We start from the raw sequence: 15646 nt of genomic DNA, 5'->3' as shown, positions 1-15646 counted from the left end.
ACCCCTATGTTTGAACATGGTGTTCATTATGGACAAACCGTGACGAGAACAGAAGTCCAATAACACAACACCACTCTGGTTCTGATCGGGGGGCCATTCCTCCCTGTCACGCCCCTCCAGGTCTCACTGTCATTTCCCACGCGAGCGTTGAAATTCCCCAGGAGAATGGGGGAGTCCCAAGAGGGGGCGCTCTCCGGCACACCCACCAATGACTCGAAAATGGGTGGGTACTCTGAACTGTTCGGTGCATAGGCACAAACAACAGTCAGAACCCATCCCCCCACATGAAGGCGGAGGCAGGCTACCCTCTCGTCTACCGGGGTAAACCCCAACGTACAGGTGCCAAGCCGGGGGGCAATAAGTATGCCCACACCTGCTTGGTGCCTGTCACCGTGGGCAACTCCAGAGTGGAAGAAAGTCCAACCCCTCGCGAGAGGATTGGTACCAGAACCCAAGCTGTGTATGGAGGAGAGTCCGACTATATCTAGTCGGAACTTCTCTGCCTCATACACCAGCTCAGGGTCCTTCCCTGCCAGAGAGGTGACATTCCATGTCCCAAGCGTTAGCTTCTGCAGCTGGGGGTCGGATAGCCAAGGGCCCCCGCCTTTGGCTGCCGCCCAACTCCCTACGCACCTGAACCCTTTTGCCCATCCCACAGGTGGTGAGCGTATGGGAAGGGGGACCCACGATGCCTTTTCGGGCTGTGCCCGGCAGGGCCCCATGGGACAGGCCCGGCCAACAGACGCTTGCCTTTGAGCCCCACCTCCAGCCCTGGCTCTGGTAACCCGCGTCCGGGCAAGGGAAACTTGAGTCCATTTATTTTACTCGTCATAAGGGGTCATTTTGAACCATGCTTTGTCTGACCCCTCACCTTTTTTTAAAACCAGAAATGAAATCATTATGACCATAAATTGCCTCAAAATAACCAGGAGTGACTCAAATTTTACATGAAATGATCTGGAATTGCCCTGAAACCAATAGGAAGTGACCCACAATAGCCCCAAAAGCAAGATGTGAAATGTCATAAAATTTACTGGAGGTGACCCAAAATTAACAGGAAGTTATCTGTTTTTTCTCCAACATCTCGATAACGTTAATGACAAAACACACATATCAATGTTGATTATTTTTAGGAAAACATGAAAAAATTAGCCCGAGATGGCACAGCTTATTTTCAATACATTTAAAAGGTTACTTAAACCAAATAAGTCATTCAAGACAATAATATTGGACTTACTTAAGGCAAATGGTACGATTTTGTATAATGTCTCATACTTGGTTCATTCAAATGTAAAAATGACTAACCCGGAAAGACATCTCCACGTTCTCGCCACCCCAAATCTCCATCTCAGCATCATATGTTCCAATATGTTCAAAGTAGCTTTTTGATATGGAAAACAGACCTCCAGCAAAAGTGGGAGTTCTGAAATGTTCACAGGTGATAAGATGAGAGTAATAAGATCAGATCAGTACGTTCGCCACTTCTGCTCACTTAATAGGATGAGTTTCATTCTTGCGCTTCGCAAATATGTCGGAGGGGATGCTCTCCCATCCAAAAGTCATTGACCAGTCAAAGTTTCCTCGGGTGCTGTAATGTTGGTTGGGCACGGGCTTTTGGAATTTGAATGTGTCGAGGTTGATGGAGGTGATGTGTGGACTGACCACTGCCGTGGGTTCTTCCACAATGCGGCTCAGCAGAGGCTCCAGCCAACCGTGGAAACATTCACCTAAAATCACACAATATCATTGTTTTTGTTTGTCTCAACTTTAAAAGCAAGGCAAATCTATTTGTTCATTTCCAATTTACAGTGTATCACAAAAAGTGAGTCCACCACTCGCATTTCTGCAGATATTTAAGTATATCTTTTCATGGGACAACACTGACACTTTGACACAATGAAAAGTAGTCTGTGTGCAGCTTATATAATAGAGTGGATTTATTTCCCCCTCAAAACCAATCAAAATATAGCCATTAATATCTAAACCCCAGGCAACAAAAGTGTGTACACCCCTTAGAAACTTCGTACATCGCTAAATGTCCAAATTGAGTACTGCTTGTCATTTTCCCTCCAAAATGTCATGTGACTCGTTACAGGAGTGCTGTCAGCATTGCTGCAGAGATTGAAGAGGTTGGGGGGGTCAGCCTGTTAGTGCTCAGACCATACGCCGCACTCTACATCAATCTGGTGTGCATGGCTGTCACCCCAGGTGGAAGCCTCTTCTGAAGACGGTACACAAGAAAGCCTGCAAACAGTTTGCTGAAGACATGTCAACAAAGCACATGGATTACTGGAACCATGTCCTATGGTCAAGCAGTACTCAATTTGGACATTTAGGGATGTACATGGTTTCCAAGGGGTGTACTCACTTTTGTTGCCAGGGGTTTAGATGTTAATGGCTATATTTTGAGGGGAAAATAAATTAACTCTATTATATAAGCTGCACATAGACTACTTTTCATTGTGTCAAAGTGTCAGTTTGTCAATGTTGTCCCATGATATACTTAAATATCTGCAGAAATGTGAGGGGTGTACTGACTTTTGTGATACACTGCATAGACAAGGCAAAATTAAGTAAATAGAAGTGCGATAGTTTTCGCACTCTAAGTTGCGTCTGAGTGTAGGTTACGGGCCCAGCCAAAAAGTGTGGCTTATAGTCCAGGAAATATGGTGACAACAATATTTTTTCAAGAAATAATAAGCTATATTAATGCTTGGTTACTTCCAAGCACTGGTAGTAAACATCTTTATTGTTAACAGGAAATTGCTGTGCATGCCACTGAGCTGGTCTGCTACTGATCTACTGCACTACTGAACTAATTTCTGAGTTTGTGCATGCTTACAGTGTGCATCGAGGAAGGTGAGCACTTGGCCTTGTGCGACGCTGGCGCCCAGCAGTCGGGCCGGGACCAGTCCCTTCCTTTCCTGCTGTCTCATCACACGGACAATTTTAAACTCACGGACAAACTCCACCAGTTGGTTCTGCAGGTAAGCTGGAGGTTTGGGAAAAGCACATGGTTATATTAGAAAAAAAACACTTTTTGAAAAACAATTGAATACTTTTTCAGCAGCTTTGTTTTATTATTCAATGTATGAGAATATTTAAACACTGTTTACATGACTTGGAACAGGGTTGTTGATTTGTTCATCGTTGTTACAACAATAATTATATCTTTATTAAATCATTGTCTGCCACCAATAGATAAACCGAATCTGCTTTTCAATTGACCACTTAGTAACTTATAATACTGCAACAAATAAAATAGATCAACAGCCTTGCTACTGTTGTAACTGCTTTATTTTATGAGTTAAAGACCCCAATACAAGATTACAGTTGTTCACAGTTATCATCATAGGCATGCACAGATAGACGTCAAGTGGTGCTCAATCACTGGCCCTTGCCCTTTTAACCAAGCAAGTTCTCTCATTATTATACTAGTAATGGGGGGCCCCCCGCCCCAAAACGCCGCAGCCATAATCACTGGGAGAGCGCCCTCAGTCCTCCAAACACGCAAACACACGCCCTCCTGTGTCAGGCAAGCCCGTCATTTATCAACGTGAACGTGCACCGCTTAGTTGCAGCAGGAGCAGCACAGTACAATAGCAGCCATCCACGCCCTCTCCTAACCCCCATGCAGAGGTAACACATACAGTGCCCTCCATAATTATTGGCACCCCTGAAAAAGATGTGTTTTTTAGCTTCTAATTTTTTAAAAAATTCAAATAATATGGGACCTTAATGAAAAAAAAGAGCAAAATCCAACCTTCAATACAAGTGCATTCATTCAGTTAGGAAAAAAATCCCACATAAAGAAAAATTATTTGACATCAAATAATGTGTGTCACAATTATTAGCACCCCTGGTGTTAATACTTTGTACAAACCCCTTTTGCCAACAAAACAAGGTCTGGGAACTGAGATGACCATGGGAGGAGCTTGATTTTGTGTCTGGTGAACCATTTCTGTGTAGATTTGGCCATATGTTTAGGGTCATTGTCTTGCTGAAAGACCCAGTGACGACCCATCATCAGCTTTCGGGCAGAGGGCAACAGATTTTGATTTAACACAAAAATACACACGGTCCCAGGCTTCAGCTGGGACCGTGTGCTTTGGTCAGATGAGACCAAGATTGAGCTTTTTGGCAACAAACACTCTAAGTGGGTCTGGCATGCCACAAAAGATGTGCATGCTGAAAAGCACCTCATACCCACTGTGAAGTATGGGGGTGGGTCAGTGATGCTGTGGGGCTGTTTCACTTCCAAAGGCCCTGGGAACCTTGTAAGGGTGCATGGCATCATGAATGCTTTGAAATACCAGGACATTTTAAATCAAAATCTGTTACCCTCTGCCCGAAAGCTGAAGATGGGTCGTCACTGGGTCTTTCAGCAAGACAATGACCCTAAACATATGGCCAAATCTACACAGAAATGGTTCACCAGACACAAAATCAAGCTCCTCCCATGGTCATCGCAGTCCCCAGACCTTGTTTTGTTGGCAAAACGGGGTTGTACAAAGTATTAACACCAGGGATGCTAATAATTGTGACACACATTATTTAATGTCAAATAATTTTTTCTTTATGTGGGATTTTTTCCCCACTGAATGAATGCACTTGTATTGAAGGTTGGATTTTTCTCTTTTTTTCCATTAAGGTCCCATATTATTTCAATAAAAAAAAAAATAGAAGCTAAAAAAACACATCTTTTTCAGGGGACCAATAATTATGGAGGGCACTGTAATTAGTCAAATCTCGACTCAAACCTCAGTTGCTTAACAATTTGTCTTTTGAAGTAGCCTTTGTCTCTGCGCAACTAAGTTAGCCGACTGCCCAGTCCTACCTGCTAAACAAGCTAGGCTCGCCATAAACCAATTGATAGATGTAACGTGGTGACCAGCACACAACCAGTGTTGGTAGAAAAAAAACAACAACTGTATTATAGCTTAATATTTAGTCATGTGTTTGCATGTTTAATACTAGTACTGCTACTTGATGGGAATTTTGCTACTTAACCAAAACTAATAAGAATAAAAAACAAACACACAGACAATATATATATTTAAAACTCACCTGGAGGAACTGAGACTGAATGTGCGAAGTAGAAAGTGAATCACATGCTCGAAGAAAACTGTAGGCTCTCTCTTTTGAGTATGGGCTATAAGCATCATTTATTTGCTAAATGCCAAACATAAAATTAGCTGTGTAGTGTGTGTAGTGTGCTCTGTTGTAATGTCACCAAGCATGCTTATTCATATATTTTAAAAATATATATATATTTACCACCTGCAGCAGCAATCATGCCTCGAAAGGAAAGAATAAGAAAATTAAAGTGTCCTGGAAACCCTTGCGAATTGGGCATAGGTTGCTATTTATTTAAATATAGTCATAAATATGTAATTACATAATACATCTTCAGTGTGTTTTATTAATTCACACTGTTCTAACATTCTTGGCAGTTACATACGCTGCAAAAGGTGCCCTGTTTTCCCCCTTCTGAGCACCCCCCCCAAATTGTCCATGCACGTCAGTGGTTCTTGAGTGGATGCTGAAGATTTGATTTGATACAAGATGGGCACGTATATTTTTTTGTTTGAGAATATTCCCTTCGCCTGGAAATAGATGGGTTGCCATGGTCCACCTGAGTGGCCAGCCAGGAATCCCAAATTAATACTGTGACTTTTGTGCATAGGTTTAGTTGTTTGATTTATATTTTTCTTTCTGTCGACTTTTTCGGTATGCCACACAGCCCACACGCTTTGAGTGGTATACATGGTTTTAACTTCCAAACATTTCAAAACTTTATTTACGGTTATGCCAAAAACATTTCGTTGAGGGGGGGGGGGGGGGGGGGGGCAAATAAAACCGTCATTACCTTTCAATGGCAAAACATTTTAAATGTCCATTTTTAAAAATTTAATCAAATAAAATTAATTTTCAAGTCAAATCGCACAAAAATGTATCAGAGTTTTGGGGGAAGACATGCAACTCTGCCAAAAAATTGACAAATGTTACATTTTAAATGGCCCCATTAATTTCCAGTGGCACATTAAACTTCCACAAAAACATTTCCATTGACTGCTTTTGATATTCAACTTGTACCTACAAAAGAAAAAAAAAATCCCTTGGTGGTTGTTATTTTTGATTAAAAAAAAAAAAAAAACCTTCCTCCAATTGCCCCAAAATGAAGTGACCTTAAATCAACAAAAGGTACCACAAAATGCCCCCAAACCAACAGAAACTGACATGAAATCACCAGGAAGTGGCCTAGAAATGCCCCTAAACCAAAAGGAAGTTAATAATGAACAGGAAATTACCCCTAATGCCCTAAAACCAACAGTAAATGATCCAAAATGTACATTAAATAACCCTGGTTTGCCCCAAATGTAAAGGATGTGGCCCAAAATCTACAGGAAGTGACCCATAATTACCCTAAAATTAATAATGAAGTGAACACAAATTAACCAATTGCCTGCTATTGACAATGATAGACATCCGATTCTTTTAAACTGAGAGGACTGACTGTGATTGCCATTCTTTCAGTGCCATCAACGGCCAAAAGAATTGTACATCTAGCACCCTCAATGGCAGCCAATGAGTTAACAAGGAAGTGACCAGAAAATGCCCCAAAGTCAACAGGAAGAGATCGAGAATCTAAAAGCATCCCCACATAATTTCTCCAGAAATTGCATTTTCTAATTAAAGAGGCCAGTCTACTCTACCAGATGAAAGACATTGGAAGATGTCCAAAATTGTTTTCGAGAACCTTAGTACTACAATCCTGCCCGGTAAAATAAGCCAACGTCATTCCTCGGTAACTAGAAAAGTTGGCAGACAATTCTTTTGCCAAAATACAATTATAAAATATGCGGATGCAAATTTTTTTTAAAGCCTTCTGCAACCTAGAAAAAGAAACCTGAATAGTTCTGCCTGTCACTATGTAACATTGGCACACATAAAAGATAAAAATGTTATATTATTCGTTGTACATAAATTTGAATTTTGTGATCAAATGAAGTGAAACTGGAGTACTGCCAGATAAGACGCCACCTTGTTAGGTGTGTTGAAAATGATGAGTGTAACTTAGTTGCCAATGACAGTGTGTCAGGTGCCAGGTGAATAGAGAGCAACATTTGTTCTTTGTAATGGCAGTGAGCACTGAGCAGAGCCAAGAAGAATAAAAACGTACCGCGTGTCCAGTATGTATGAAACAAAAGAGTTGGAATTCTCAATGAATCTGCATTTTTTTCCGCCAGTGAAAAAAAGATGGAGTGATAATTACAGGCAGAACCGGCTTGATTTGCTTGGTAATCATCATGGGTCACAGAGTGAGTTATCTTAAATGTACAATATTTTCTAAGTGGGCAGCAGAAAATCTGACAACGATCTTCTATTCCAAACATCCATTGTCCCTGCTTCAGCCAAACTAGTTAGATTTACATCAATGTAAGAGAAAATGTTGCTTTAAGATTGACCAAATGGTGGACAGTTAATATTCTTCAATCCTGCCTGACATGCTGACCGCTCCCTTTTACCCTCCAGTAGAAACCAATTTGTTGTAGTGTATGTCTAGATGTACCTATTGTCATTCTAATCCTTTTTACATGTTTGCTTTTCGTCCTTTGCTGACAGGTCTCCCACCTTCAGTGCTGGCGTCATCCACAAGGATAATTTCTTTAAGAAGAGCGGCAGGTGATGTATGCAGGACGCTGTACACTGTCCGGAGCAATGTTGACCAGGCCTCATTGTGGAACACGATGATCACGCTGGTGTCCGGCAGGGGAGGACATCGGGGAAACCTCTGGGCCACACACCTGAGCGTGTTACAGCACATTTCATACATTTTAATTAAAATGGCCTAGTCCAGGGGTGTTCAAACTATTCCACATCAGGCTGCAGTGGCTGCTGGATTTCATTCCAATAAAAGAAGTCAACATCTTTTCACCAATCTGTTGTCTTAAAAGTGTAATCAGTTAATTGCAGTCAGGTGCTGCTTTTTTTTTTTTTAGCAAAAACCTCACTGGTTAAACTGTCTGTGCTCGACTGGTAGGAACCAAAACCAGGACCCACAGCAGCCCTTGAGGACCGGTTCGGATAACCCTGGCTTAGTCCAGGGGTCCCCAACCTATTCCACTAAGGCACACTGTGGGTGCAGGATTTCATTCTTACCAAACAAGATGACAACACTTTTTCCCCAATCTGGTGTTTTACAAGTGCAATCAGTTGATTGCAGTCAGGTGTGGCTTGTTTTAGCAGAAGCCTCATTGGTTCAACTGTCTCTGCTGGATCGGCTGGAACAAAAACCAGGACCCACAGTGTGCCTTGAGGACTGGGTTGAAAACCCCTGGTAGTCAGTCAATGCCAAAGACGGCTGTATCCGTCAATTCCAAATACGAACATATCCGTCCATGATATATGCCCAAGACTATCAATTTCAAAGATGGCAATATCCATCAAAGCCAATGACACCTGTATCCGTCTATTCCAAAGACAGGTGTATCCCTCAATTCCAATTGGAATTGAGATAAAGTTACAGATTAGCAGAGCCAAGCATCTCCATGCAATTTCATCATGAATTGCATTTTCTATTTACTAATCATACTGTAATAGTATTATATAGTAGGGTTGGGAATCTCTGGCATGAAGCCGATTCGATATGTATCTAGATACACAGGTTACGATTCGATTAAAAAACGATACATTTTAAGGCCGAGCGATTCGATACGATTCGATACAGTTTAAGAACGATACGGTTCGATACAGAGTGAAAACGATATGATATTGTTGTGAGTGTTCGTACAGTATTTTAAACATATAAAAAAAGATTAAAGATTAAATTAAACAACAAAATTTCATTCCAATGTTATGTTTTATTTTTTTATGAAAAAAAAAAATAAAGCTCACTATATGACCGCCATTTTGTTGGATGGGATTGATTATAAAATAGAACTCCAGTGACAGACAACAATAAAGTGCAGTAATTTGATTACTGTATTTCCTGGTGTTTTGAACACAATAGGTAAGTAATTTAAGTGCAAACTTTCAACGTAAACATCTTACAAGCAAAAAATATTAATTATATGCAGCAGCTCTAGAAAAAAAGAATTAAACCTGCTAGTCTTATCATAAATAAATAATAAATTATGCTTTACCACTGGTATAACTGGGGGAAAAACATGGCATTTTAGACAGACAGGTCTATAATCATTACTTTAACCTTATACACAACAAAGTCATTCACTTATGCCTGTGCTTCCACATTTTTTTTATTCCTCATTTCTTGAGGAAGATCAACTGAGCCACATGTTCATGTTTAAGTAGACTGCGTTTCGTGGAAACAATATGCCGCCCTTTCCACCATTGTAGTGGGTTAACTTTTAGGGTTAAAAACTCACGATCTCTGTACCGCTTCACACTTCACACTAGCTCGAACAGATCTGGCTGCCTTCGTCGCTTCAAAGTCCGACTTTTGTTTTCCGGAGTGCGTTGAAAATCGATCGCTGCACATCGCTAACGTGGTGCGCAAATAGTCCCTTGTTTTAGCATGTTGCTTTGTTGCCACTACTAGTTTCGTTTTGGGCTCTGAAGAAAACTCTACGGAGCGTGCGTTACAGTGGTTTTGTTAGCTCTCGCCTTGTTATGACACGCCCGTGACGATCGGGTAATGACGGCGACTACTAATGCTTCTGCCGAAATGAATGGGAAGTTGAGGCAACCACGACAGCTGTCACAATCTAAGTGCGCTGTGTGGTGAGTGACACAAGCGCAGCATGTGAGGTAAAAGCTAAATTATTATCATATTAAGCAATGCATTAAACTAAGCGTTAGAAGTCGATTCTTGTGCTCACGATAGCCGAATTCTATCTCTACTATCGGTTCATTGAATATTTAATGGCTAATTAATGTCGAATGGTAACTTTACTATCGATACAGCTGTATTTCTCACCTGTAAAACCGGATATCCGGTCGTATCGGTTTATCGTTCTCAAGCTTATTATATAGGTTTAATGAGGTTATTCACTCCCATTGAGAGTAATAGACATCAAATCCATTTCAACTAGGATGGCTGGGATTGAGTGTTCATGTTTCACTGCCTTTGATGGCGATAGACATCCAATTTATTTTGACTGGGAGGATTGGCAGCGATCGATCCCAGTCTAATTTGATATACACTCTATATACGTGTAAGGTGATCCCTCGCTACTTCGTGCTTCAAACTTTGTGCCCGCAGTCCAGCGCGGATTTTTTTTCAATTAAAAAACAAATAAATAAATACAGATGAGCTGTCCCGATCTGATCACGTAGTCTCACTCTCCCTCCTGCTGCTTTTCTTTGTCAGGCAGTGCACTGGAGTTGCTTATTAAAAGTTAACAATGATTGACAGACGCTAAGATTTGATCTTGCCAGAGATACTTGAAAGCCGAAACTTCAAAGCGCCGCATGCGCCAATCATTGTTTAACTTGTTAAACAGTTTACATACCGTAATTTTTGGACTGTAAGGCGCACATGACTATTAGCCGCCACCCACCAAATTTGACAAGAAAATGGTATTTGTTCATTGATAAGCCGCACAGAAGTACAAGCCACAGCTGTCCTCACTGTTATACCAAAAGATATTAACCGGTAAAACTTTATTTGACAGTGGCATCATAAGACTGTCTAAGACCAAATGAACCACCATGAAGCTTTGAACCAGTTGGCTGCAAAGCGTAATTGCTTCTAGAAGCTTCATTTGGCCATCACTGTTCCCTTGGGGGAGACAGTAACCCTCTGCTGCCACCTGCTGTCAACACTGTTGTCATCCAACATGCCTCCTAGCATGCATTGCAGTGCTACAGATGTAAATAACAATCAAAATGTTCTGTGCTAATTATTTATTCAGTTACTGTTCCAGTTGTTTCATTAATTGCTAGCTATGGTATTTGATAACACTTTATTTGAAAGTGGTGCCATAAAACTGTCATAAGACCATCATAATTATGACATGACACTGCCACGAGCATTAATGAATGCCTACGGCAAATTATCTCAATTTTGAATGGATATAAAAGATCCGAGCTGGACATAAATGGAGTTAGTGACATAATTTACCAGATGATATTGAATGGCATTTGTCATATGTATGCATTATAAGTCCATGATAGTGTCATGTCATAATTATGACGGTCATATGGCAGTCTTATGATGCTGCCATCAATTAAAGCATTACCTATTAACCAAAATAAATCAGCCGCACTGCTGAATTCAAAATGAGGAAAAAAAGTACTGTGTATATATATATGTATATATATATATATATATATATATATATATATATATATATATATATATATATATATATATGAATGAATGAAGGGACGCACAGACAGCATAATTGTGTTACAGTCCAGTTATCTTCTTTTTTTTATTTTATATATATACAGGGGTGCACATAAGTGGTCCGCATGCGCGCATGCGTACCGGACGTAGACAAACGCGCTGGCCCTCAACGACTTCCATACGCTTTTGCGTACCGATGGCTGACCACCGTATTTGCGGCGGACACGAGAAAATAACTTCTCAAAATGTCAAAGAGGCAGGCCACACTGAGTAATTACTTCCGTGTTCACCCACCCCCGTCAAAAGACAGATAGACGACAGAGACGTCACCGGAGCTACCGAAAAAAAGGACTTTTGCTGAAAAGTGGCTACAGGATGTACCATGGCTAGAAGCAAATGATGCTCGCACGGAAATGCGGTACAAAATGTGCCGTGAGAATCCCAATGTCGCCGATAAGAGCAGCGCATTTTATGTAGGGTCAAAGAATTTCAGCCATCCAAACTTTGAAAAGCACAAAAAAAACAGAGAGCATGTGGCAATTAAGCAAACTATCGATGTCAAACAGGACCCCGCTCGCCCTATGGACAAGTGGCGGAATAAAGGTAATGAACAGCGACATGCACTGACAAACGTGTTTTTGCTCGCATTTTACAAAGCTAAACATGCACGTTCAATGAGGTCTTATGAGGAGGACATCCCACTTTTAAAAAGGCTTGGAGTTCATGTGGGAGCCGCATAATGGCCTTTATTTTGAATTGGTGCTTTTTATTTCTTTACATTTCACTTCAAAGTAATGGCAATTTTGTTGTGCCAGTTGATGTTAATCAAGCATTAATTGTTAATATAATTAAAGTTAATTGGCTCTAAGTAAAGCTTGTCATAAATTTATCGCATCAGGCGGGTCGGCTCTCAAGCTCAATGAGGACCAAGTCACATCTCCAGGTCCTCCTCTGAGAACCTGGGCAAAAAAATTATGTGCACCCCTGTATATATATATATATATATATATATATATATATATATATATATATATATATATATATATATATATATATATATATATATAAATAGTAGTGTATATACAGTATATATATACTGTACATATATATATGAGTGTATATAGTAGTGTATTTTAGGGTTGCTCCGATCATGTTTTTTTGCTCCCGATCCGATCTCGATCGTTTTAGTTTGAGTATCTGCCGACCCCGATATTTCCCGATCCGATTGCTTTTTTTTGCTCCCGATTCAATTCCAATCATTCCCGATAATTTTTCCCGATCATATACATTTTGGCAATGCATTAAGAAAAAAATGAATAAAACTCGGACGAATATATGCATTCAACATAGAGTACATAAGTACTGTATTTGTTTATTATGACAATAAATCCTCAAGATGGCATTTACATTATTAACATTCTTTCTGTGAGAGGGATCCACGGATAGAAAGACTTGTGACTTTGTATATTGTGACTTAATATTGCCATCTAGTGTATTTGTTGAGCTTTCAGTAAATGATACTGCAGCCATTCAACCCAAATGCATGATGGGAAGTGGAACCATGACTGTGCGTAGTGCTACCAATTGATATATCTTCTCTGTGTTGGGAAATAACATAGGGTGTTAAGAAAATGATCAATTGCTACCTTGCTTCCCTACTTTGCTTCCCACGATATTTCTAATCGTAGGGAGAGGGATTGTAAGGTTTTAGCCAATCAAAAACAGTCTCCAAAGGCTGACAAAATTCACTCTACTCATTTTACGCTGCCTTTTATCTCTCTCTATATGTAAATCGGCGCCATTACAGATTGAGCGCGACAATGCGTGAGTGGGTTGTTCAGCACATGCATTAATTGCGTTAAATATTTTAATGTGATACATCTTTTAAAAAATTAATTACCGCCTTTTTCGGGATAAATTTGATAACCCTACCTTAAGTCTAAACTAAAGACTCTGGATGAGTGTAACATGTTATGTCTGTAACGTCAAATACAATTAGAAAACGATTTAATTAATATATATATATTTAAAAAAGGCATGTCCAATATTTTTTTGCCGATTCCGATACTTTGAAAATGACGTGAGCGGACCCGATCGATCGGCATCTCTAGTGTATATAGTAGTGCGGCTTATATAGTAGTGTATATAGTAGTGTATATATATATATATATACATATATATATATGTATATGTATAAATATAACGATACTTTGAAAATGACGTGAGCGGACCCGATCGATCGGCATCTCTAGTGTATATAGTAGTGCGGCTTATATAGTAGTGTGTATATATATATATATATATATATATATATATATATATATATATATATATATATATATATATATATATATATACATTATGTATATGTATAAATATAAATTATATATATATATATATGAATATATACAGTGGGGAGAACAAGTATTTGATACATTGCCAATGGGTTTTCCCTTTGTCAGTGTATCAAATACTTGTTCTCCCCACTGTAAATGATATATACTGTATATATACATACATATATACATACTGTATATACATATATATTGTATATACAGTATCTAAATATATATAAATATATAAATATATACATATATATATTTAAAAAAAAAAAAAATCATTTATATACTTATTTTACTATCTTTCTGTTCTTCCTTTCTCTCTGCCCCCCCAACCTTTTTTGTTCTTTGTCCAGCTGCTTTCTCGCACTAAACAACACAATATAAACTATCACAAATTCCTTTCTCTTTGTCTAAGCTGCTGAATGAACAGGACAGTTAAAAAAGTATATATTATTTAATTGAATATTCTGTTGATTAATTGAAAAATTGTAAAAAGACTTATTCATATTGAAATTCGTAATGAAAGCCAGTTACTCCTTCATTGACCAAATATTTGGTCTTATTTAATCAATAATCATAACAACAACAACAACAACAAAAACCCAAAAACATTTAAACTTTTCAACATTACTATATTTAACATTTACAATACATAGAGTAATGTACTATAAAACATTCAATCGAGTGTTCCATAAGCACTCTTAAGGCTAATCATCAGGTTCAAACACAATTGCAGGGTATTCATGTTGTGTTTGCCAATGATTATTTTTCATACTAAAGCAAATTGGTTATATATTTTTTACAATGAAGTGATGATGATTCAGTTGCGGGGTTTATCCAAAGCATGTCAGAAAATAGGGAAAATATTCATTACTGTTTTCCAAAGCAAAAACAGTTGTTTTTTTCCCCCGAAGGGATCATCAGTCTGCTTTCATTGAGGACTACAGAAATCTCAAAAGCATGCCATTTGCTTATAGTATTGTAAGTATTGTTTTAATCATTGTTTTTATATTCAGTTGACATTTGGATGGTTTAAATGTTATCGCATTTGAGATCAAATTCAACGCTTAAATACAATGAACAGAACAGAAGTTTCTCTTTTACCACAGAGATGCTGTGCTAATCTCAGCTGGCATGATGCTGAGGAGCTGAGCTGCTGACCGTTTCAGTAATTGATCAGAATGAATAAATAAATAAATAAATAAATCTCTTACTCTGGAGGCCGAGTGTCGTCGCCGAGGCTACGGCTAAGCGAGATGCGATCGCTGGCAAACAGGTTGAAGCAATGTTTGGTCATGCCTGCATCCTTTTCCTTGATCTCCTCGGGAGACATATTGCTTTTTTCGAAGCCTTCACCATTGGCGCCGGGCGCTTTGGGATCTTGAGGGGGTCTCTCCAGGTGAGGCTTGAGCTCAGCCTTGCTGTAGAAACCAGGGTCGCAAATCTTGGTTTCCTCTGGATTTGGCATCTGAAAGCCAAAGTTTTTGACGGCCTCACGGACCATGACCATCACTTTCTCCCCACCTCCCGCCTGCATCCAAATCCTTGGGTCATTGGGTAAAGAGACATCAGGATCCTTCTGGAGCACCAGCATAACCACCATGAAGATGGCCCCTCCGAGGACAGCCAATTTCAGAATGGACGTCCGGCGGCGGGGGAACAGACGCATGCTTCAGACGGAGCTGACAGGGCCTTGAGGTAACATGAGTGTGCAAAGTGATTTGAGGAAGTGGTGGTAAATGAGTCATCGAGGAGACGTTTACTCAACCGACTCCCTTCATGTGTCATAGCAGTAGGTTCACTTAACACCACACCTTTCACCCTCCCTAGGACACACGTGACAGCAGGTGAGCCAGCTAAAGATCACTCCCACATTACTTGAACCACCCCAACAGGACCTCACCAGGTGGATTGACAGCTGAAGTATGAGTGCATGTACGTCATCCCACGGTGGCTGAAAATAAAACTTGTTTCCTGCATTGCCGAAACA

At 39.7% G+C, this 15646-nt stretch overlaps 1 protein-coding gene across 1 annotated transcript in view; it reads right to left on the bottom strand.

The window, feature by feature from the left end:
* Positions 1-15370, bottom strand: part of galnt6 (UDP-N-acetyl-alpha-D-galactosamine:polypeptide N-acetylgalactosaminyltransferase 6 (GalNAc-T6)) — a 32401-nt gene extending 17031 nt beyond the window's left edge. Inside the window, exons 1-5 of the mRNA XM_057830636.1 lie at positions 14871-15370; positions 7636-7808; positions 2843-2992; positions 1493-1727; positions 1306-1423 (exon numbers count right to left, since the gene is read on the bottom strand). Of these exons, the coding sequence (XP_057686619.1) occupies positions 1306-1423; positions 1493-1727; positions 2843-2992; positions 7636-7808; positions 14871-15325 (1131 nt within the window). The 5' untranslated portion in view covers positions 15326-15370. The remainder of the gene's footprint in view (positions 1-1305; positions 1424-1492; positions 1728-2842; positions 2993-7635; positions 7809-14870) is intronic.
* Positions 15371-15646: the final 276 nt, after the last annotated feature.

This window comes from Corythoichthys intestinalis, chromosome 2 (assembly GCF_030265065.1).
Source record: "Corythoichthys intestinalis isolate RoL2023-P3 chromosome 2, ASM3026506v1, whole genome shotgun sequence".
NCBI classification, from domain to species: Eukaryota; Metazoa; Chordata; class Actinopteri; order Syngnathiformes; family Syngnathidae; genus Corythoichthys; species Corythoichthys intestinalis.
Note: the sequence above shows the minus strand (reverse complement) of the source record. Positions and strands in the feature narration are given on the sequence as shown.